This window comes from Delphinapterus leucas, chromosome 20, assembly GCF_059928025.1.
Source record: "Delphinapterus leucas isolate spDelLeu-1000000601 "Yukka" chromosome 20, BTC_Dleu_Yukka2, whole genome shotgun sequence".
NCBI lineage: Eukaryota > Metazoa > Chordata > Mammalia > Artiodactyla > Monodontidae > Delphinapterus > Delphinapterus leucas.
The window spans coordinates 9,750,960-9,772,833 of NC_143148.1; the positions used below are offsets into that span (position 1 = coordinate 9,750,960).

The following is a 21,874-nucleotide window of genomic DNA, read 5'->3' on the forward strand; positions in this document are numbered from 1 at the left end:
CATAGAAGCTAAGTGGTATAGTGCAAAAAAACAGAATCTGAAGCTGGGTGGATCTGAGTTGGAAACCCGGTCCTGCTGGTTCCTCCTGCAGATGGCATCCTGGGTCCCAGGGCTGCCTCCTGTGGGACAATCTCTCTCCCTCAGCTCTCCCCAGCGCTCCCCTCCACTTCCTCCCTGAAAGAGGTTTCTGGTCCAGAAGCCATGCTTTCCCCCACAGGTGGAAGCCCTTACTGTGCCCTGCTCTTCTCGGAAGACAACTGTCCTTTGTTTCCTCCTCTCTCCTTTAAAAGCGGGGATGGGGTTTTCCCTCCTTGACATTTAGTTTCATGTCTAGCCTGAAGTAGCTTCTTCAGTGACTTATTTCCTAGTCTTCCTCAGCAAATTCTCTCAGAAACTTTTAGGTCAAGAGAGGAGCTTATGAAAATTATAAACACACGCTACAACTGAGAAGGAACTAAGGCCTCTAGTGGAAGCAGTAAAGTGAAAAGTGTCTCAAAGCTGAGGCTCCAGGAGTAGTCTTTTTACACGACCTGGCCCCTTAGATGATCTCTGGAAAGTTACAAGCCCATTCCCAAGGACGGTACCCTCACATGTTTTTATGTACAATTTGAGGGGTTCGGATTATGCTAGTATGGCCTGATTCTGGAACTGCAGAGCTGACCCTGGCTGGGTCTGGTGGTTTGGGGGAGGGGGCCTGGTCAAGAGATGCGGTCAGGTGGTAACCGTGTAGGCCCCACCCACCCCTGCCACCTCACTAAAGCCCATTCATGGACCCAGATTTAGTCCCTGATCTTATACATGGGAACCAAGGCCCAGGGAGAAAAAGGGCTTTAGCACAGGTCACACACGAAGCCAGCGACCAGGCCCTGGAGACGTCAGCAAGTCCTGGCCTTTAGAACCCCACGTGTTTCTTCCTACAGACCCAGGCCCACACGGAGCCTCTATATTGGTGAGCTCTTGGCAACCCTTCAGCTGGTCACCCTACCGGCTGTTCATCGCCAGCATGCAGTCCAGTCAGCTCCCAGAGCACGCTTCTCTGCTCAGGCACCAGTGCTTTTCTCAGTTGCACTAGTAACCCTACTTGACTGTAAGCTCCAGATCCAAAGTCCAGATACAAAGTCTAGTCCTGTTTTGGGCCCCAGTGGAATCCCCAGTGCCTAGCAGTATAAGCAGTCATTCCAGGCATTCAGTCTCTCCTTAAACCACCCTTTTTCTCTGGTGAGTTTTTCTACAACTGGACCTGTCCAGTGGACTGGTTCAGTGATTAAGAAAACTCATTGAGCACCTCTGCTCAGTCCTTTGCTGGGCAGTGCTGAGGATACAACAGGGATGGGGACAGTCCTGGCCTTGCCCTGCTGGGGCTCACAGGCCATCCCCAGAGTAACAGTCCAAAAGGAACAGGACTGGGACAGGGGGCCCAGCGCGGCCACTGACTCTCCCTTGTATGGGACGTTAGGGAGGGCTTCCTGGAGGAGGGGACACCTGAGCTGAGACCACAGAAGGATGAATAGGGGTGAGGTAACAGGGGAGAAGATGATCCCAGAGATCATCAGGCCAAGAGAGATGCTAGCGTGGCCTGGTTCTGGAACTGCAGAGCGCACCCTGGCTGGATCTGGCGGTTTGGGGGAGGGGGCTTGGTCAAGAGATGAGGTCAGGCTGTAACCGTGTAGGCCTTGCCCACACAGGGTCTCATAGGCCACAGTTCAAGTGTGGACTTGCTCACTTAAGGGCCTGTGGGAGGTACAGGGTCAGGTTGAGTTTTTTGTTTTGTTTTTTTGCGGTACGCGGGCCTCTCACTGTTGTGGCCTCTCCTGTTGCGGAGCACAGGCTCCGGACGCGAAGGCTCAGCGGCCATGGCTCACAGGCCCAGCCGCTCCGCAGCATGTGGGATCCTCCCAGACCGGGGCACGCACCCGTGTCCCCTGCATCGGCAGGTGGACTCTCAACCACTGCACCACCAGGGAAGCCCCAGGTTGAGCTTTTGAAAGACCCCTCAGGCTGCTGTATGGAGGGTGGATTAGAGGGTGGGTGGGAGGCCCAGGAGGAGGCTGGGGTGGAGCTGAGGCGGAGGAGAGGGAAGAGGGTTGATTTTGGAGGCTTTTAGGCAGAGCAGGCAGAAGCCAGCAGCTACCTAGAAGGGAGGAGGAACAGCCTTAGTTTCTGACAGGTCCTCTTGTACTTTGTTCACCTTCTATCTCTCCTTTCTGCTCCTTCAGCCTAGATATCCTCACTACCCTGCCTCCAACCTCCTCCCTGCCTGTCTACCTGTAATGCCCCCATCCTCCCCCTTTTCCTTATAGAAGCCCCCCACCCCCCATTCTTTATAGGCACCCACCCCTGTTCTCCATTAGCCTCTCAAGGATTGGGGGTCTCTTCTAGCTCAATAAAAACTTCCTGGTTGACAGACTCACATGGCAAGTGGTGTTTGGGGAAGAAGGGGTTCAGAGGCAGTTCCTGGAGTCTCCCCATTAACACAGTGGATCCGAGCACCACTGATTTTGGGGTACCACAACCCACTCCTGAGGGAACAGACCCCAGGGCCTTCCCTGGTCTGCCTGCCTTCGTGGGTGCTTGTGTTGTACCAGCACTCCTTGGGCCCTTCCTGGCACTGGGTGCTGAGCTGGGGAGCTCATCGTATGCCCAGACATCCTCCTCTCGCCCCTTTCTCATTACTCTGTGGACCGTGCCTTCCATGTAATCCTACACCTGGTAACACCTGAGCACCAGCGCAAGCCATTATGCACTGGGTTGAGAGTAGGCAATCTCTTGACCAGCCTGCTGGTGGAGACCATCTCTTCTGTCTCCTATGGGATTACTTACGGAAGTTAAAGCTGTTTCCCTCTCCAGTAGGGGTGGAGGTGCTATGTCACACCAATCAAGCCAGAATAGGTCCCCAGGGGTTGGCAATATATCTTTCTCACCTCATCCTTTCTGGGGGTTGTCCCCAAACAGAGAGGGCCAAAGTCTTCCCACTCTGCCCAGTGGGGCTTCTAGGAGATGGAAGTGTCTTTTCCCTTAGACCCAGCTCCCAGGCTTTCCAAGGACCAGGCCACAGTGTCCCCTTAGAAGGAGACCTTCTGCTGGGTGGGGGAGGTCTGTCTTGCCTGGAGCTTCAGGAAGTCAGGGCTGGGTCTCCCCTCACACGGGCACATAATGGGGCTGAGGTTCTCTAAGGGGTGGGGCTCCCACTTCCCAGGGGGCAGCTGGGCAAAGGGGACAGGCCCACTCTCCGCCTCCTCGCAGCCACCAACCTGTGCTTTGCGGAGCGGAACGTGTACACGTCGGAGGTGCTGGCCGTGGTGATGCAGCAGCTGATGGAGCAGAGTCCCCTGCCCATGCTGCTCATGAGGACCGTCATCCAGTCCCTGACCATGTACCCCCGCCTGGGGGGCTTCGTCATGAACATCCTTTCCCGCCTCATCATGAAACAGGTAACCCACCCCTGACTACCCCAGTCTCCCAAGCAGGGGACTGCAGCAGGACACACTACAGACAGACTTGAGGCAAAACCCCAGGCTTTTCCAGCCTGCTTGGCCCCTACCCCAAGGGAGCCGTGATGCAGAGAATAAGCTCTACCAAGACAGCCAGCTCCTTTGCCCTGCCCTCTGCTGAGACAATACAACCTTTTAGGGGTCACTGAGTCAGACAGGTATAGGGTGGCAATGTGATGAGTGAGGGCTGTTGGGTGGTAGGAGCAAGCAGAAGGCTTCAGGGGGTGCACATCCCAGGAGAGGTATGGCCGCCCCTTGCCCCCCACCATTGTGCACCCAGCCAGGATGCATACTAGAGCTGAAAGATGGTTCCGTTTTTCAGGAGAAGCTAGAAATTGTTTTTAGAAATACCATGATGAAACAAAAAACAAACCCCATGCACAAGCCTTCAGACTGGATTTAGGCCACAGGTTGCTACTTTGCAATATCTGGCTTAGAGGTTAAGTGCAGATTCAGACAGACCTGGGTTCAGATGTTGGTTCTGCCCCTTGGTACCATACCTGTGTGACCCTGGACAAGTCCCCGCATCTGGGTCTCGTAGGTTTTGCAGGGTTAATGTCGCCCTCTAGAGGCTGCTGTGAAAGAAATGAGGCGGTGCCATCTTGGCAAGGTCTTTCTCCCAGTTTCTGGAGTGGCTGGCTGCCTGCAGGCCCCTTGATGACTGCTTCCTCCCTGCCTGGTCCAGGTGTGGAAGTATCCCAAGGTGTGGGAGGGCTTCATCAAGTGCTGTCAACGCACCAAGCCCCAGAGCTTCCAGGTCATCCTGCAGCTCCCACCCCAGCAGCTGGGTGCCGTCTTTGACAAGTGCCCGGAGCTCCGGGAGCCCCTGCTGGCCCACGTCCGTTCCTTCACCCCCCACCAGGTACCCCAGGGTGTGGGGTGGGTGGCCCCATGGATCCAGCCCTGGGGGACTGGGTGGGATGGGCAGAGGGGAGCCCTGCACCGCCATGAAGGTCTGGGCCTCTGGAGGGTCAAGGACACCAAGGATCTGGGTGAGGTGGGGTGTCTCTGGGTCAGAGCTGTCCGTAGCGCCCCCATCCTGCTCTTCCCCTAGCAAGCACACATCCCCAACTCCATCATGACCATCCTGGAGGCCAGCGGCAAGCAAGAGCCAGAGACTAAGGAAGCACCTGCCGGGCCCCTGGAAGAGGTGAGGGCCTGCAGCCCCTTCCCCAAGCCAGAAAGGCCCCGTCCCCTCCTACCCACTCCAGCCATCTCTCTGCCGAGGCTTCTACTGAAAGGAACTGGGGGTGGGGAGACAGCTGCCCCTTACTCCCTATACCCAGTCTGCTGTCTGCCTTAGGATGGTTTCTGTCTTCTTTCCCACCAACCTCTTGAGAGCAGCCTAGGTCCTAGGTCTCACCCGTCCCTGAGCTTTTGTGCATCCCTCCCCACCCCCAGGATGACTTAGAGCCCCTGGCCCTGGCACCGCCCCCGGCCCCCCGCCCCCCTCAAGACCTCATCGGCCTGCGGCTGGCCCAGGAGAAGGCCTTAAAGCGGCAGCTGGAGGAGGAACAGAAGCTGAAGCCTGGGGGAGTGGGAGCCCCCTCCTCGTCCTCCTCGTCGTTGTCCTCGGCCCGGCCAGGCCCTCCCCAGCCGGAGGAAGCCATTGATTTCCGGGAGGAGGGGCCTGAGTGTGAGACCCCGGCCATCTTCATCAGCATGGATGATGACTCGGGGCTGACTGAAGCTGCACTGCTGGACTCTAGTCTTGAGGGACCCCTACCTAAGGTAGGGATGACAACCTCAGAGCAACAGAGGACCAGAAAGATCAGGGGCCTGGGGTTAAGTGTGTGTGCCGAGTGCCCAAGGCGGGGAGGGGGCAGAAAGGGTACGGCCTGAAGAAATATTGGAGGTGGGACCGCGCTTTGACCGCTCCCCATTTTCCTGTCATCAGGAAGCTGCAGCCGGCGGATTGATTTCAAAGGAAGAGCGGAGCCCCCAGACCCTCACCCTTGCCGGAGAAGACACCGTGAAGACTCCCAGCCCCACTGCTGAGGAAGCCGGGGAACCCGAGACCAAGGGGAACAGCTGACGGGGCTTGGTGGGGAAGGGGAGTGGGACTGGGAGCTCAGGGAGGCCTGGGAGGGGCTTGGCCGGCGGTGCTTTGCCTTTAAAAATTAAAAATATCGCTGGTCTGGGGCAAGGGTGCAGTTTCTTCTCTGCCTCCGTGTCAGCTGTGGAACTGCGGAAGCTAGTGGGCGTGCCCTGGAGCTCCCTGGAAAACTGGAAGCCCTTCTGGCGTGCTGTTGCGCCTGCGCGGAAACCAGCTTCTTGGCCCCCAGCGTCTCCGCGCGCCCTCCCCTAGTAACGGGCCGCCCCCTCCCTCCTTAGAAACCGGCACCGCTGGCCTAGCGGCTGCCGAACACACACAAGCCGGGCGACTGGTCTGGCCTGCCTGTCTGCAAGCCTTCCTCCTAGAAGTCTGCGATCCCTTTGAACTATGGGAGACCTGCCACCCGACCCCGAGCCCCCTCCTCAGCTGACCTCCAGCCTTAGGAATTCACAGGTCTCCGAGCGGCGGCGCAGTCGGGAACACTCTAGGCCCCAGCCCACAGTCCCTGAAGAGGTGCAGCAGATACCGCTTGACGCTCAGATCCTGCGCGGTAGTCGGGAGATGGTGTCGAACCAGATCAACCGGGGCTGGTCACAAGGGGCCAGTCTGACCCCAAATGAGAACTTTATTTCTCAGGCCGAGGAAGCCCAGCGGGGGGGCATTGAATACCCTTCCCTGAATACGGGCTTTCCCTCAGAGGTACAGCCCCAAACTTACTTGAGTGAAGGCAGGCTCCAGGCCAGCCACAACGCCAGCCTAATCCTGCAGCAGCTACAGCAGGGCGAAGGCAACCTATTCCAGCAACTGGAATCTGCCTACCAGGAGCCCCGGGCTGACCTCTTGGGCCAGTACACCAGGTACCAGAGAGAAGACCTGCATTTCAGCCAGGACACCCAGCATGGGCCCTATCTACGGGATGACCCCGCGCTCCAGTTCTCGCCCTCTGAGCTGGGCTTCATGCCCTTCAATATGGAGGTGACTGAGCCAGAACCTCGAGAGCTGGCCGTGCAGAACGCCAAGGCCTACCTGCTGCAGACCAGCGTCAATTGCAACCTCAGCCTGTGAGAAGGGGGCCCCCGGAGTGGGTAGAGGGAGGGGCCCAGGCAGGGAGAAGCCCCAGGCAAGGCCCTGCCTCAGGCCTGGGGTCTCTCAGACGAGATTGCTCCTCATTGAAAACCAGCGACCACTCTGGGGGCCTCTAACTCAGGAGTCGGGGAATAAATACTAACAATAGCTAGCATTTACTTACCAGACACTGTGCCAGTACTTCACACAGAAACATCTGGTTCTCATGGCTGAGATTCGTACATCTTTTGTTCCTGTTTTACAGGAGAGGAAACAGACACAGAGGAATTAGGTCCCATATCCAAAATAACACAGCTAAGATGTGGCAGAGCCAGGATTTCAACACAAGTGATTTGGCTCCTGAGGCCCTTTTATCCACTAAAATTTCCTGCCTGAGGAAGGCACTTGCCAAGGCCACTTAGCTGCAGTCATAATACACCTCTCAGCCCTCTATCACATCCTCATGAAGCTGACACTCTAGTGGGAGAGCAGACAATAAATATAATAAGGTATAAGGTGATGATAAGAGCTAAGGTGAGCAATAAGGCAGAGTAAGGGGGATAGGGACGGGATATTAAATAGTGTGAGGTCAGGGAAGGCCTCTCTGAGGAAGTGACACTTGATCAGGGACCTGAAGGAGGTAAGGGAGAGCATCTTGCAGGTAATTGAAGGGAGAGTCATCCAGATATAGAACACAGTGAGCTTCAAGGCTTTGAAGCTTGCCGTGTTTGAGGAACAGCAAGGAGGCTGGTGTGACTGGAACCAAGGGAGGAAGAGAGGAAGTGAGAGAAGAAGCGTTTGAAGTAACAGGTCTTGCTAAAGCACAAAGCTGACTCCCATTCCTCCTATGCTCCGAGCCTGCTGTGGCTCACCAGTGCCCTCAGGAGAAGGTTCAGTCTCCTCATAACAGCCTTCAAGGCCCTATATGATTCAGCCCCTTCTCCCTCTTCAAACTTCATCTTTAGTCAGCTCCTACCTCAGATCCTAGAATCTAGTCAAAATTAACCTCCAGCTCTTCCCCAATAGTACCCAGCCCTCAGGAGCTTCAAGGTCCCTTATTGTAAAGCCCTAGCCAAAGTCTCACTCCTCTTTACCCTTCCCAATTCAATGATGGCCCTCCACCACACCCAGGACTGCTGCCAAAGGGTTTGCACACTGAAGAGGGCTAGACATACATGTTTTGAAATCAGGCCAACCTGGTTTTAAATCCTGGCTGTGTTACCACTGTGTGACCTCATGACCTCAACTTTTCTAAGTCTCAGTTTCCTCATCTGGAGAGTGGAGATCGTAATTGTTCCTCAGATGTATGACTGTGGTGAGAATTCAGCGTTGCTCTCAAGTGCCCAGCACAGTGCCTGACTCAGGTGATTGGAAGCCATGATGATACTGTTATCAATCCGGCCTCCTTTCCTGCCACAACCCCTCTTCCTCACTCTACTCCAGACCTCCTCAGTGTTCCTTCAACATGCCAGGCACACCCTCAGCTCAAGGCCTTTGCACTCCATTCTCAACCATATCATCTGCAAACCACGACAGTTTTGCTTCTTCCTTTGTAATTCTTTTACCTTTTTCGTGTCGGATTGCATTGGCTGGGACCTGCAGTGCAGTATTATGTAGACGTGGTGAAAGAAGGCATCTTCATTTCCAGTCTCATAGGAGAAATATTCAGTCTTTTACCATTACGTTTGGTGTGTGCTGCAGGTTACTTGTGGCGCCCCTTTATAAGATTATAAAATATTACATTCTATTCCTAGTTTGCTAGGTTTTTAAAAATTACGAATGGGTGTTGAACGTTATCAGTTTCTCTGCACCTATTGGGGTGATCTTACATATCTCCTTTAACATGTTAATATGCTGAATTATTTTTTTCCTGTTTTTCTAATATCAGTTCAGTCTTGCATCCCTGTTCTTAACCAAATTTAATCATGGTGTGTCATCCTTTTGAGAATGCTGGATGTCACTTGCTAATATTTTGCTTAGGATTTCAGCATCTATATTTCTAAATGAGAATGACATGGAATTTCCTTTCTCCTAGTTTCCTTGTGTTTTGGTATCAAGATTATGTTAGACTCATAAAATGTCTCAGGGCCTATGCATATGCTGTTCCCTCTGACTGAAATACTCTTCCTTCCAATATTCGCATGGTATGCCCCCTCCCTGGCCTCCCTATTTAAAATTGTAAACCATCTCCTATCCCTGGCATTCCCAGTCCCCATTCCCTGCTTTATTTGTCTCCGTATAAATTACCACCCCCAACACACTATATATTTTGCACAGTCGGTTAATATGTCTCCATCACCAGACCATCAGCTCCACCAGGGCAGGGACCTTTTCTCTTCCCTGTGTCCCCAGAGCCAGGCACAGGGCCAGAAACACAGCAGCAAGCTCAGTAAGCTGAGTCCCCCACCTCCCATTCCCCTCTCCCGGAGGCAGGTATGAGCACCTGGTGAACCTGCTGACCAAGATCCTGAACCAGCGGCCCGAGGACCCCTTGTTCCTCCTGGAGTCGTTGAACCGCACCACTCAGTGGGAGTGGTTCCACCCCAAGTTGGACACACTTCGGGACGACCCGGAGATGCAGACCACCTACGAGATGGCCGAGAGGCAGAAGGCGCTGTTCGGCCAGAGCGGCGGCAACGAGGGCGAACAGGAGATGGAGGAGGAGGCAGTGAGTGAACCGGTGGGGAAGAGCGGTGGTAGCCCGGGTTTAGGCACAGCTCCTGCTAATGCCTGGAGGGGAGGGAGCGCACAGCACCACCCAGAAACACACGCGATTTCAGTCCAGAGTGTGGGTCGGGGACCAGGTCACAGAGGTCCTTGAACGCCAGGCTAAGGGGCTTGGGCTTTCTCCTGAGACCACTGGGGCGCCATGGGAGGGTTTGAAGCAGAGGAAAGGTTGGACAGCTCTGCTTTGTAGAAAGCTGACTCCAGCGCCACATGGAGGTGGAGGCTGATTTCTCCTACCATCCCTTACTCCTTTCTGCAAATAACTGCTCTGTGGATGTTTTCTGTGAAACCCACTGACTCCTGGAGTCTCTCAACACTGAATTTGCCTCCTATCCCCGGGACTCAGTTTCCTCTTTTACAAGTTGAGACCCGCTGAGAACTCTTCCACCCATGATTGATGAACATTCTACTATCCTCAGAATATTTAATTCCACGATTCTGTTTCCAGCATTGGACGATGGCTTAAAATTTGGCTGAAATGTTCTTTCACTCGTTTAAGAAACATTTGTTGAGAACTCTGTTTATCATAATTCTGACGCCTCCTAGCCTCTCCCCCGCCAACCCCGGCTAAGAGCTTTAGGAGCATGGGCTCGTTTCCTCCCTGAAACAACCTTGTAAGGCAAGTGCCATTTATTATTCCTATTTGTGGAGGAAGGACTTAGAGGGCTCGAAACTAGAAAAGACAGGACTAGGAAGGCAGGACCATGTCCTCCAAAGCCCGGGCTATCACCTCTGCCATCTCTGCTGATGCTGTTGGTCTGTGCTCACGTTTTATGCTTCTGAAATTCTAGGATTCTGGCGACAGTGGGGTGGGATAGTGAGAGAACTGGAAACGACAATCTGACCAAGGAATGAGCCCTTCCTTGGGTGAGCAGAGCGCAGGTCGGAATCCAAGTCTTAGACATGAGGAACAGTCTTACCTGAGAATATGGTTTTAAATTTCAGATCAGCAGTCTCTCCTTGGGAGGCCGCACCCCCTTAGAACTGCACCCTTCCTCCCCGACATCTCCAGGTCGCACCCCTATCTAACGCAAGTCCCTGTCGGCCCCGCCTCCTTAGAACGCTGCGCCTCTAGAGGCTCCACTCGCTTAGAATTCCACAGCCCGTGAGGCTCCGCCCCCTTAAAATTCAATCCTGAGAGAGGCTCCGTCCTCTTCGAACGCTTGGTCCCTAGAGGTCCCATCCCCTTAGAACTTGGAGCTGGAGGTTTTTTGGTTTTGGTTTCGGGGTTTTTTGGGGGTTTTTTTTTGAGCTGGAGTTTTTAATATGAGGAGGTCTTGTAGAAGGGCAAAATTGTGGGCGTTTGTGGCCTGTGCATGTTTCTAGGAAGAGACTCAAATCCATGATTCAGCATTTTGTATTTGTTTTTCTGTCTGAGGGAAGGAAGGGCTCTCATTTCTCTCATTTTCTGTTTCTTCCATGATCCCCAACAGCATTTATGGAAAAATCCATCCTTTCTCCTGCTTTGAAAATGCCACCTCTACCATTTATTTACACCGGCACGGACTCCAGTCTGTTTCTGGAGTCTCTATTTAGTGCCTTGCTCTGTAGATGGCTTTCTGCTCTGGGACTCCTGCTTGTTGTGTACAACCGCTGCATAGCAGGTTTGGCTGTTTGGTAGCATAAGACTCCCCATCACAGCACCTCTGTTTTGAAAAGTTCCTACTATCCTCACATTTATAGTTTTGTTTTGTTTTGTTTTTTTGCGGTACGCGGGCCTCTCACTGTTGTGGCCTCTCCCGTTGCGGAGCACAGGCTCTGGACGCGCAGGCTCAGCGGCCATGGCTCACGGGCCCAGCCGCTCCGCGGCACGTGGGATCTTCCCGGACCGGGGCACGAACCCAAGTCCCCTGCATCGTCAGGCGGACTCTCAACCACTGCGCCACCAGGGAAGCCCACATTTATAGTTTTAAACTAACTTTAGTATTATTCTTGTACTTGTTTGGCAACACAGATCACTTTAAGACAGGAAATAGTTGTCGCAGAAATGAAGACAAGTGGATTAGACGAGATAGTTTTTCTCACACCTAATAGGTGCAAGCAATCTAGAGCTGGTAAGTTGGCTCCCCGGTGAAGGGGCACTGAGGGCTGTCTTCCCTCATCCCTCCCCTCCACTCCACCCAAACCAAGAAAGCCGTTTTCAGCATCATAGAAGCCTGGTTATAAATCCTATTTCTGGGGAATTCCCTGGCAGTTCAGTGGTTAAGACTCCATTTCCACTGCAGGGGGCTCAGGTTAGATCCCTGGTCAGGGAACTAAGACCCCACATGCCGTGTGGCATGACCAAAACATAAGAAAAATAAATTCTCTTCCTTCCTTCCTTCCTTCCTTTCTTTCTTTCTTTTTTCTGGCTGAGCCGTGTGGCTTGCGGGATTGTGGGATATTAGTTCCCCAATCAGGGATTGAACCCAGGCCACAGCAGTGGAAGCGCTGTGTCCTAACCACTGGACTACCAGGGAATTCCCTCTCCCTTTATTTTTTTAAACAAGGGGAGCAAGGGAATTCCCTGGCGGTCCAGTGGTCAGGACTCTGCCCTTTCACTGCTGAAGGTACATGTTCAATCCCTGCTTGGGGAACTAAGATCCCGCAAGCCATGCAGTGTGGCCCTCCAAATAAATAAATACATACATCAATCAATCAGGGGAGCAAAAGTTTCCCAGGAGCACCTCAGAAAACCTCTGCTTGCATCTTATTGGCCAGATTGGGTCACATAACTATCCCTTGACTGCAAGGGGCTCTGGGAAAGTGACTGTGGAGAAGGCAAGCAGTGGAGAAGGGGGTTGAGGATGGTGCCATCTGCCGTCAAACCCAAGGGCAGGAATGTAGCTGGGCCCCAGGCCAAGCTGGTATTCAGGGATCTCAGTGCCCATATCTCACCTCTGCTCCTCTCTCTCCCCGACCTCCTCACACAGTAGCATACAGCTGCCCCACAGTTCCTGAATTTTTTTTTTTTTTAATTCACCTAGTTGCCACTAGGAAATCTTTTCTCCCAGATCATAGATAGGATCTTCCTGGAAACTGGGAGAAAGAAAGAGGAAGGAAGATTCTGACCATAGTTAATAGAGGAATTAAGGAGTAGGGACTAAGAATATGACCTCTGGAGGCAGACCAACCCGGGTTTAAACCCAGCCATCCCAAAGAAGTAATTTCTAGGCAGGGAGACTCCAGATGTACTTTCTCTCCACCCAGTTACAAATTGCAGAGGTAGAGAAGGAGAGCCTGATCTGCCACTTTGGAGCAGTTGTCCTCACTTGCTCCAATCACCAGTGGCCAGAAGGCCAGGTGATATCATTTAATCACGGTTGGTGAGGCCACTCCATTGCCAAGTGGGTGGAAGACATTACCAGAAAGAGGGTGATGGCCATTGGCTCATGGGCCAGGCACACACCCCAAAGAGAGTTTTCTATGCTCATTCCCTTATCTTCCCTGCTGGCAGCACAGTGAGTCTTGGGATTAAGTTTTGACCCTGTCCCCAAGTTGCTGGTGTCAATATCAATTAGGCAGACAAGCTTTATTTATTTATTTGGTTGCATGGGGTCTTAGTTGTGGCAGGCAGGCTCCTTAATTGCAGCTCCAGGAATCCTTAGTTGCAGCTCGCCGGCTCCTTTAATTGTGGCATGTGGGCTCCTTAGTTGTGGCATGTGAACCCTTGGTCGTGGCATGCATGTGGGATCTAGTTCCCTGACCAGGGATCAAACCCGGGCCCCCTGTATTGGGAGCACGGAGTCTTATCCACTGTGCCACCAGGGAAGTCCCCTAGGCAGACAAGCTTTTGCACTGCGTTTAAGATTGAGGGCAGGGAATTCCCTGGCGTTCCAGTGGTTAGGACTTCACACTTCCACTGCACGGGGCATGGGTTCAATCCCTGGTCGGGGACCTAAGATCCCACAAGCTGGACTGCATGACAAAAAGGAAAAAAAAAAGATTGAGGGCAGCTGCCAGAATCCCTTTCAAAATAACAATTCTCCTCCTATAGAGTATTAGTCAGGGCGTGCCGTTTCAAGCTGAGATAACAAACAGCCTGGGCTTCCCTGGTGGCGCAGTTGTTAAGAATCTGCCTGCCAATGCAGGGGACATGGGTTTGAACCCTGGTCTGGGAAGATCCCACATCCCGCAAAGCAACTAAGCCCGTGTGCCACAGCTACTGAGCCTGCGCTCTAGAGCCCGCGAGCCACAACTACTGAAGCCCATGATCTGCAACAAGAGAAGCCACTGCAATGAGAAGCCCAGGCACCACAAGGAAAAGTAGCCCCCGCTCGCTGCAACCAGAGAAAAGCCCGCATGCAGCAACGAAGACCCAATGCAGCCAAAAAATAAAATGGAATAAATAAACATTAAAAAAAAAAAAACAGCCAAACAATCTCAGTGACTTAACACCACACAGTTTATTTCTCACTCACACTACTGCCCATCCAGGCTTGGCAAGGGGGCTTGGCTTATCAGACACTTGAGCTGGAGGGTGATGGAAGTGCCACTGTAACACAGGCTTCCACAGTTGCAGAGCAGGAAAAAGAAGGCAGAGCAAAACCCACATTGTTTCTTACAGCTCCTGCCTGGGTATGACCTGTGTCCCTTTCACTGCCATTTCAAGTGGTCAGAACAAGTGACATGGCCACTCCTGAATGCAGTGGGGTGGGGGTGGGAACGTATAATCCTCCTGTGGACAGGAACTTCAGGCATTTGTGAACAACGAAGCAGTCTGGCAGGCACAGGAAGAGGACGCAATAATTGTTCCTTTTAACACTGTGTTGTTCACAAGTGGAGCTTGTAAGAAAATGGGAATGCAGTGTATACCTTTAGGAAAAACCTCAGGATGCTTGTCCCCAAATCTTTTACATCAACTGTACAATTTAGGCCTCATCGTTCCTTGGCACACTTACCCCTACATCTCAGCGGCCAGAAACGGTGGCATGAGCAACTGGGTTACAGAGTCGTTTCACTCTGTAGACTCTAGAGAAGTCAGGCTGGGGAGCAGGGCTTCAGCCTGGTTCCCTCTGCCTTCCGCCCCGCCCTCTGCAGGCTGGGACTGCTGTGCCCAACATCATGGAGAAGGCCTTCTACCTCGAGCAGGCCGGCGTGGGCCTGAGCTCAGACGAGAGCTTCCGCATCTTCATGGCCCTGAAGCAGCTAGTGGGACAGCAGCCCATCCACACCTGCCGCTTCTGGGGCAAGATCCTGGGGCTCAGTCGCAGCTACCTGGTGGCTGAGGTGGAATTCCGGGAGGGCGAGGAGGAGGTGGAGGAGACGATGGAGGGCGGCGAGGTCATGGAGGCGCACGGCGAGGAGGAGAGCGACGAGGGCGACGAGGGCGAGGAGAAGGCCACCGACGTCATCCCCAAGCCCACGTGGAAGCCGCCGCCCGTCGTCCCCAAGGAAGAGAGCCGAAACGGTGCCAACAAGTACATGTATTTCGTGTGCAACGAGCCGGGCCAGCCGTGGGTGAGGCTGCCCCACGTCACGCCGATCCAGATCGTGCAGGCCCGCAAGATCAAGAAGCTCTTCACTGGCTTCCTGGACGCACCGGTCATCAGCTACCCGCCCTTCCCGGGCAACGAGGCCAACTACCTGCGGGCCCAGATCGCCCGCATCTCGGCCGCCACACACATCAGCCCCCTCGGCTTCTACCAGTTCAGCGAGGAGGAGGGCGACGAGGAGGAAGAAGGCGGTGCCGGGCGCGACTCTTACGAGGAGAACCCCGACTTTGAGGGCATCCCAGTCCTCGAGTTGGTGGACTCCATGGCCAGCTGGGTTCATCATACACAACACATCCTGCCACAGGTGAGGGCCAGACTCCAGCCTCCCCGCGGGTCGTAGCGCCAGGTGTGACTCCAAAATAAGACAGCAAGCACCTGCTCGGCCGCTAGGCCTCGTGCTCAGTAACATTCATTCATCCATTCCTTCGCTCATTCAACAGATACTGGTTGACAGTCCCCTGTCAGAAGCCTTTGGGGCCAGAGGCACCTTGGAATTCTGAATTTTTCCGATTTTAAAAAGGTGACAGGAATTCCCCCGGTGGTCCAGTGGTCAGGACTCAGTGCTTTCACTTCCGGAGGGGGGTGCCCTGGTTTGATCCCTGGTCGGGGAACTGAGATCCCACAAGACTCCTGGTGCGGCCAAAAAAACAGTACTTACAAAAATAAAAGTACTTTTAAAAAATCAATAAAAATAAAGGTGACACACACTAAAAAAGTGACACAGTGCACATACTACGTATTACACAACATCTCAAGCAGGGGCTGGGGCTGCAGCCTGTATTCAAAGGCGTCATTATTTCTGCAGCAAAACTGAAGAGCTTCCGATCACTCAGGTCAGGGTTTCTGCCAAATGACTTATGGAAAAACTTTTGGCTTTCAAAGCTTTTCAGATTTCGGAATTGTGGATAAGAGATGGTGGACCTGCATTTATTGAATGCCTAGTGTGTCTGAACTTGACATACATTTATTTATTCACTCAAGGCAGCACCTGCTGTGTGCTAGGAACTTTTTATTCATTCGTTTATTCAGTAAACATTGATTGACTCCACAATGTTTTATTGAATCCAAATAACTGCTTCTGAGATGGGTACAATGGTCATTCGCATTTCATAGTTGCTGAAACTGAAGTCTGCTATATGCTCTGCACTTAGGTTCACTCATTCATTCAACAAACATTTATTGCTCTTCAGTACCTCCTGCAACCCAGCAACAATCCAATGAGAGAGGCACCCATGACACCCCCATTTCACAGATGAGCAAACAGAAGATCATTTGGGCTGCCAAATGTCAACTCCACAAGGGCAGACATTGGGGGTGGTCTCTTTTCTCAAGGATACATATCCAGCACTGAGAGCAGTGCCTGTATATGGTAGGTGCTCCTTAAATATACAGTAAATGAATGGATGAATGGATGCACAAATGGAGGCCACAGAACCTGAGAGAGGCAGGAGTCCCCATCTCACTGCTGCAGCTCTCAGCCCATTCTCCCCTCACCTCCTACCTGTGCGACTAACCTTGTCCTTCTACCCACTTCTGGGTCCCTGAGAACAGGACCCGTCCCCAGTATCCTTGCCTGGTCCTTCACCTCCTCCCAGAGTACAGGCCGGACTCTGTGCCCTGGGGGTAGCACCTGACCTCCTCCCCACCTCCAGGGCCGCTGCACTTGGGTGAACCCTTTGCAGAAGACGGAGGAGGAGGAGCTGGGGGAGGAGGAAGAGAAAGCAGATGAGGGGATAGACGAGGCGGGGCAGGAGGTCGGGCCCCCGCTGCTGACGCCACTCTCAGAAGATGCAGGTAACAGCCCCCACTTCACACACAGCTCTGGTGGAGACTGGGAGAAAGGGAGGGGCAGCGAGACTGGTGGCGGGGGGCACCTCTGTGAGCTTTGGTTGTGTTCTCATCTATAAAATGGGCATCCCATGGGGTTATAGGAATGTGTCCATCTTGTGAACCTTGTCTGGCACGAGGCAATGGTCCAGATGGTGAGATATGGTCTTTCGAGTCCCATATGGGTTTGGGGAGGGGGAGAGATAGCTAGGGAGGCCTCCGCAGAGGAGGCAGGACTTGAGCTGGATTTTGGAAGACTGGACAAGAATTTCCTGAGGTGGGAATCTCAGGCATCTGAAGGAAGAAAGGAGAGGCTGAGAGTGGGCGAGTGAACAGAGTCCGGATGTGGACCCCGATTTCCATGAGCCTGGAGCCTGTGCCCTGTCCTCTGATCCCTGGTCCAAACTGATGGCCAACCTTGAAGGAGAATCACAGTAGCTCCCCTGTCAGGGCCTCAGGGCTCACTGCCACCCTATAAAGGAGGTGAGATAAGTGCCTCCTTGCCCGGGTGCGGTCACTGAGGCTCAGACAGGAGTAGTGGCTTCCTAGGGCCACACAGTGAGAGTGTGGTCAGAGCCAGGGTTCAAACACTGAAGCCAATGCTGTTGGCCCCACAGGCCCTTCCTTGTCCTCCCTCTTTGCTCCCTCTCTTCCTCCTCTCTACCTTCCCTCCAGGGGGCTGTGCAGGGCAGGGGGAGCTGCAGCCTAGCCTCTGACCTCCCTGGTGCTCTCTGCTCCCCCACAGAAATCATGCACATGTCACCCTGGACCGCCCGCCTGTCCTGCAGCCTCAGCCCACAGTACTCCGTGGCTGTCATGCGCTCCAATCTCTGGCCAGGGGCCTATGCCTACGCCAGTGGCAAGTAGGTCTTCTCCTAGTGCCTCCCAGCAGAGGGCGCTGCTACAAGGTCATCAGAGCCAGGCCGGGTGGGGCAACTCACCAGGGTGGGCAGAGATTGGGACAGCTCCCTTCAGGAAACCCCCAGGGGCTAACCTCCTCACTCAGCTCCCAGGGGTCCCACTAGGGCTAAAATTAGAAATCCCATACCAAGTGTGTGAGCCCCTGGGATGAAACAATGGAAGGTCAGGGAGGGGAAGGGACTCAGGGATCACACTGCCTGTGCAGTATTCAAACGTGGATACCTTGGCCCCTTGGCCCAGGCTTTCCTGCTGTCTGAGGCATGGAGCCAGACAGGACTCAGATGTCCCCTTTGGGGTGGCCTTGATGGGCAGAGTCTCATTTCTAGGGAAGCTAACTCCTTCCCTGGGCCTCCTCCACAGTTCTTCCAATCTGAAGGATCTTTTCTCTAAGGGCACAGATCTTCCCCACCAGGATCCCCCACCAGCTGTTCCCAGAAGATTGGCAGGTGGAGGTCATTCCCACATCCTCCCACCTCGGCTACACACTCGAGACAAGTCCCTCAGCCTCTCACCAGGCACCATCCCAGCTTTTCTGCTCAGCCACTAGAGAGCGTAGCCTGCAGCCACAGGGCATGCACTTACCGGCTCTGTCCAGCAGATGGCATGACGGTTTTTCATAGCTTTTCCTTCTCCATATCAGTGAACAGCCTGCACTGTATTCGATGCTATGCTTCACAGTCAAGGTGGGATATTACATCATCTTGATAATTTAACCACATTCTTGACAATTTCTTTTTCGCCTCCAGAAGCATGGAAGAGGTATGCTTTGCTTTTGCCAGAGCCCTTCTTCTGGCCACACCCTAACTTGCCAGCATCCCTCTGAAAGCAAAAGATCCAAACTTGGAGCTCCACTCACCCACCCATCCTCCAGCCCCCACTTACCCAACCACCCAGCCACCCTCCCATCCACCACCCAACCATGCATCCATCTCGCCACTTTTCTTCTTTATAAAAGACTCTTGAATGTCACCGTTTACCAGCTGTACGCTGGGCCCCAAGTACTTTGTTGAAAAAGCAGATATGGATCCTACTCTGGGAGCAGGCAGAGGAAGCATAGGTGTTAGATGTATGTACATCGAGCCTCACCCTCCCTCACCCCCTTACCCCCATGAAATATCCTGTTACAAACTAAGAGAAGTACCACTAGGGAGAGTGGAGGGACCAATGACAGCTCATACCTGTCCTGTCTTGAGGGGATCAAGGAAGGATTCAAGGCTGAGAAAAGCAGACTTGATCGGAAATCTTTGGGTGAAAAAAAGAAGTAACTAGGGGAAAAGCAGGCAGAAGGACATTCTAGACTAGAGCTTCCCAAACTGTGAATGGGTAGGACTCACCAGGGGCTCTGGTTAAAGCTCAGGTTCTGATCGCCTGGGTCTGGTTTGGAGCACAAGACTCTGCCTTCCTAGCAAGCACAACCTCCTGGGTGAGGCTGCTGGTTCCTGGACCCAGGAACCAGGGCTGGCAGAGGTCAGGGGCTTCCAAGGAAGCAGTGTATTTGAAGGCTCCGAGGAAGACCCGGAGGAAAATGATTCTCGAGGGAAGAGCAAGGCTATGAAAATAAGGTCAAATCCAAACTGCTCCCCGTGGCAAACTCTCTGCTTCTCTCCCTGTCTCTTAGTCCGCTCCCTTTCCCCCCATCTACTCCTCTTTCCTTCTCCCATTAAAATTCTGGGGAGAGGTGAATTGGTGGGCCTGGGATGCAACCAATTATGCTCTTGTTTATTGTCAGTCTCCTCTCTCTAGAATGTAGGCACCATAGCAGGGATTCTTGTCTAATTTGTTCACTGCTAGGTTCCCGTATCTAGACCAGTGCTGGTCAATATAAACAAAATTTTAATAATGTATTTAACCCCAAATATCCTAAATATTCTCATTACAACATGAAATCAATAATGTAAAAATTATTAACCAGCTAGTTTACACTCTTTTTTTCATACTAAATCTTCAGAATCTGGGGTGAAGTTTACGCTCACAGCACATCTCAATTCGGGTACTAAATTTTCATCAGAAATACTTGACCTGAAAAAAAAAAAAAAGAAATACTTGACCTGTATTCAGATTTCACAACACGTACAGTTGAAAAAGTAGATTCGTGTACCCAGGTTGTCCCAGACATACTTAGATGTCTTCCAATAAATGAAGTATCAGTTTTATTGTTTAAATTTAAGTTAATTAAAATTAAATAAAATCCTCTCCAACAACAGTAGAACACACATTCTTTTCAAGTGTGTACAGAACATTCTCCAGGATAGACCAAATGCTAAGCCATAAAACAAGTCTCAATAAATTTAAAAGGATTGATCATATAAAATTTCTTCTTTTACCACACTGGAATGAAATTAGAAATCAGTAAAAGAAGGAAATGTGGGAAATTCACAGGTATGTAGAAATTAAACCACAGAGTCCTAAATAATCAATGGGTCAAAGAAGAATCCACAAGTGAAATTTGAAAATTAAATAAAATTAGAAATTCAGTTCTTCAGTCTCACCACATTTCAGGTGCCCAACAGCTACATGTGCTGTTAGACAGTGTGGCTCTAGACAAGACCTGGCACTTAGTAAGTGCTAAGTGAATACTGAAAGAACCAATGAACAGGGAAACCTGGTGGGCACATTCCACTCTACCACACATAACTTTGCAGGCATGCCATGCCTAGGCTGGGTCCCACCTTTAACAAAAGTCCAGGCTGGGGTCTTTGAGGGAGGATTTCCCAGCATCTCTCTGCCCCTCCAGGAAGTTTGAGAACATCTACATCGGCTGGGGCCACAAGTACAGTCCTGAGAATTTCAACCCGTCCCTGCCAGCCCCTGTTCAGCAAGAGTACCCCAGCAGCCCGGAGATCGTGGAGATGAGCGACCCCACGGTGGAGGAGGAGCAGGCCCTGGCAGCCGCGGAGGAAGAGGAAGAGGAAGAGGAGGAAGAGGAGGAAGAGGAGGATGAGGGCCAGGATGACTGAGGCCCCATAGCCCCCTTCCTCAAGCAGGTAGATAGCAGGTTTTCCCTTATACACAGTTTTAGCTTGGTTTTTTTTCATTCTTGGTTTGCTTCCTGCCCCTAGAGGGCAGGGGTAGAAGAGGAAGGCAGCTGCTCTAAATAAAATTTCCTCAGGGCATTCCAGCCGAGTCACTCATTCATTTGTTCACCACATTTGTTGACATGGCCTCCAAGTCAGGACAGTGGCACTTTGCTAGGAACACAGACATTGCCCGGCATAGTCTCTCCCATCTGTTCGTTTATTCATTCATCGGGCCATCAAACAACTCTTGAAGTGCCCCGGGTCAACCCAGCCCTGTGCTGGGAACACAGCGTTGACCCAGTGGCCCCAGATCTGCTTTCCAGGGGCTCACACTCTACAGGAGAGACAGACACATTCCCTAGGCAATGACAACCCAGATAGGGGAACCCAGAGGACTGACAGAGCTCCTGAGCTGGCTCATAAATGGTCAAAAACAGAGTGGTAGGCCGTTCCAAGCAGAGGGAACAGGGCATTCAAAGACCCAAGGGCAAGAGAGAGTGTGTTGTGTTGGGGTAGATTCTCAAACCTCATTTTTGGGACATGGTGTGAGGAGTCAGTGGTGAGAAATGAGGCTGGAAAGAGAGGTTGGCAGGAACAGATTACCCAGGGCTGAACTTTGTCCTGAGAACCCTAGGGAGGCCACAGATGGGCTTTGAACAGGGCAGGGTCCTGATCATTATCATTCTTTAGAAAGACCTCTCTAGATGCCAAGTGGAGGGCAGATAGAGGGGTGAGACAGGAGTCTGGGAGAGCAGAGACAAGGTTCATACAGGGAGGGCCCAAGCAGGAGAGGAGGAGTTTAGACCAGGGCTGCACAGAGGAATGGACTGGAACAGAGGAATTCAGGTGACAGAATGCAAAAGACTTGGGGACTGGAATCAGGGAGTGAAGGGAAATGGCAGAAGTCTAGGGAGACACTGAGTTCTGCAGCCTGGTGACTGGAGGGGATGTCAGTGCCAGCCCTAAAATGAGGACACAGGAGAGGAGCAGGATTTGGAGTAAGATGTCAATTTTTTTTTTTTTGCGGTACGCGGGCCTCTCACTGTTGTGGCCTCTCCCGCTGCGGAGCACAGGCTCCGGACGCGCAGGCTCAGCGGCCATGGCTCACGGGCCCAGCCGCTCCCGGACCAGGGCACGAACCCGTGTCCCCTGCATCGGCAGACGGATTCTCAACCACTGCGCCACCAGGGAAGCCCGAGATGTTAATTTCATTGCAGGACTTGTTGAGTGTGAGATGCTTCTGGGACATTCCGGTGAGAAATCTGGGAGGCGATTGAATAAGTGGGTCTAGGAAGA

General features: G+C 52.6%; 2 protein-coding genes across 4 annotated transcripts in view; both read left to right on the forward strand.

Annotated features, from left to right (window-relative positions):
- Positions 1–5,633, forward strand: part of SYMPK (symplekin scaffold protein) — a 35,819-nt gene extending 30,186 nt beyond the window's left edge. For all 3 annotated transcript variants that reach the window (XM_022585320.3, XM_030761221.2, XM_089902677.1), the window contains exons 23-27: positions 3,244–3,431; positions 4,177–4,353; positions 4,546–4,641; positions 4,893–5,222; positions 5,389–5,633. In XM_022585320.3, the coding sequence (XP_022441028.1) occupies positions 3,244–3,431; positions 4,177–4,353; positions 4,546–4,641; positions 4,893–5,222; positions 5,389–5,526 (929 nt within the window). In that variant the 3' untranslated portion in view covers positions 5,527–5,633. The remainder of the gene's footprint in view (positions 1–3,243; positions 3,432–4,176; positions 4,354–4,545; positions 4,642–4,892; positions 5,223–5,388) is intronic.
- A 98-nt stretch (positions 5,634–5,731) lies between these two features.
- On the forward strand, positions 5,732–21,289 carry RSPH6A (radial spoke head 6 homolog A). The gene is made up of 6 exons (XM_022585321.2): positions 5,732–6,608; positions 9,046–9,280; positions 14,359–15,117; positions 16,466–16,607; positions 17,386–17,503; positions 20,296–21,289. The coding sequence occupies exons 1-6, from the start codon at positions 5,935–5,937 to the stop codon at positions 20,516–20,518; spliced, it is 2,151 nt and encodes a 716-aa protein (XP_022441029.1). The 5' UTR covers positions 5,732–5,934; the 3' UTR covers positions 20,519–21,289.
- Positions 21,290–21,874: the final 585 nt, after the last annotated feature.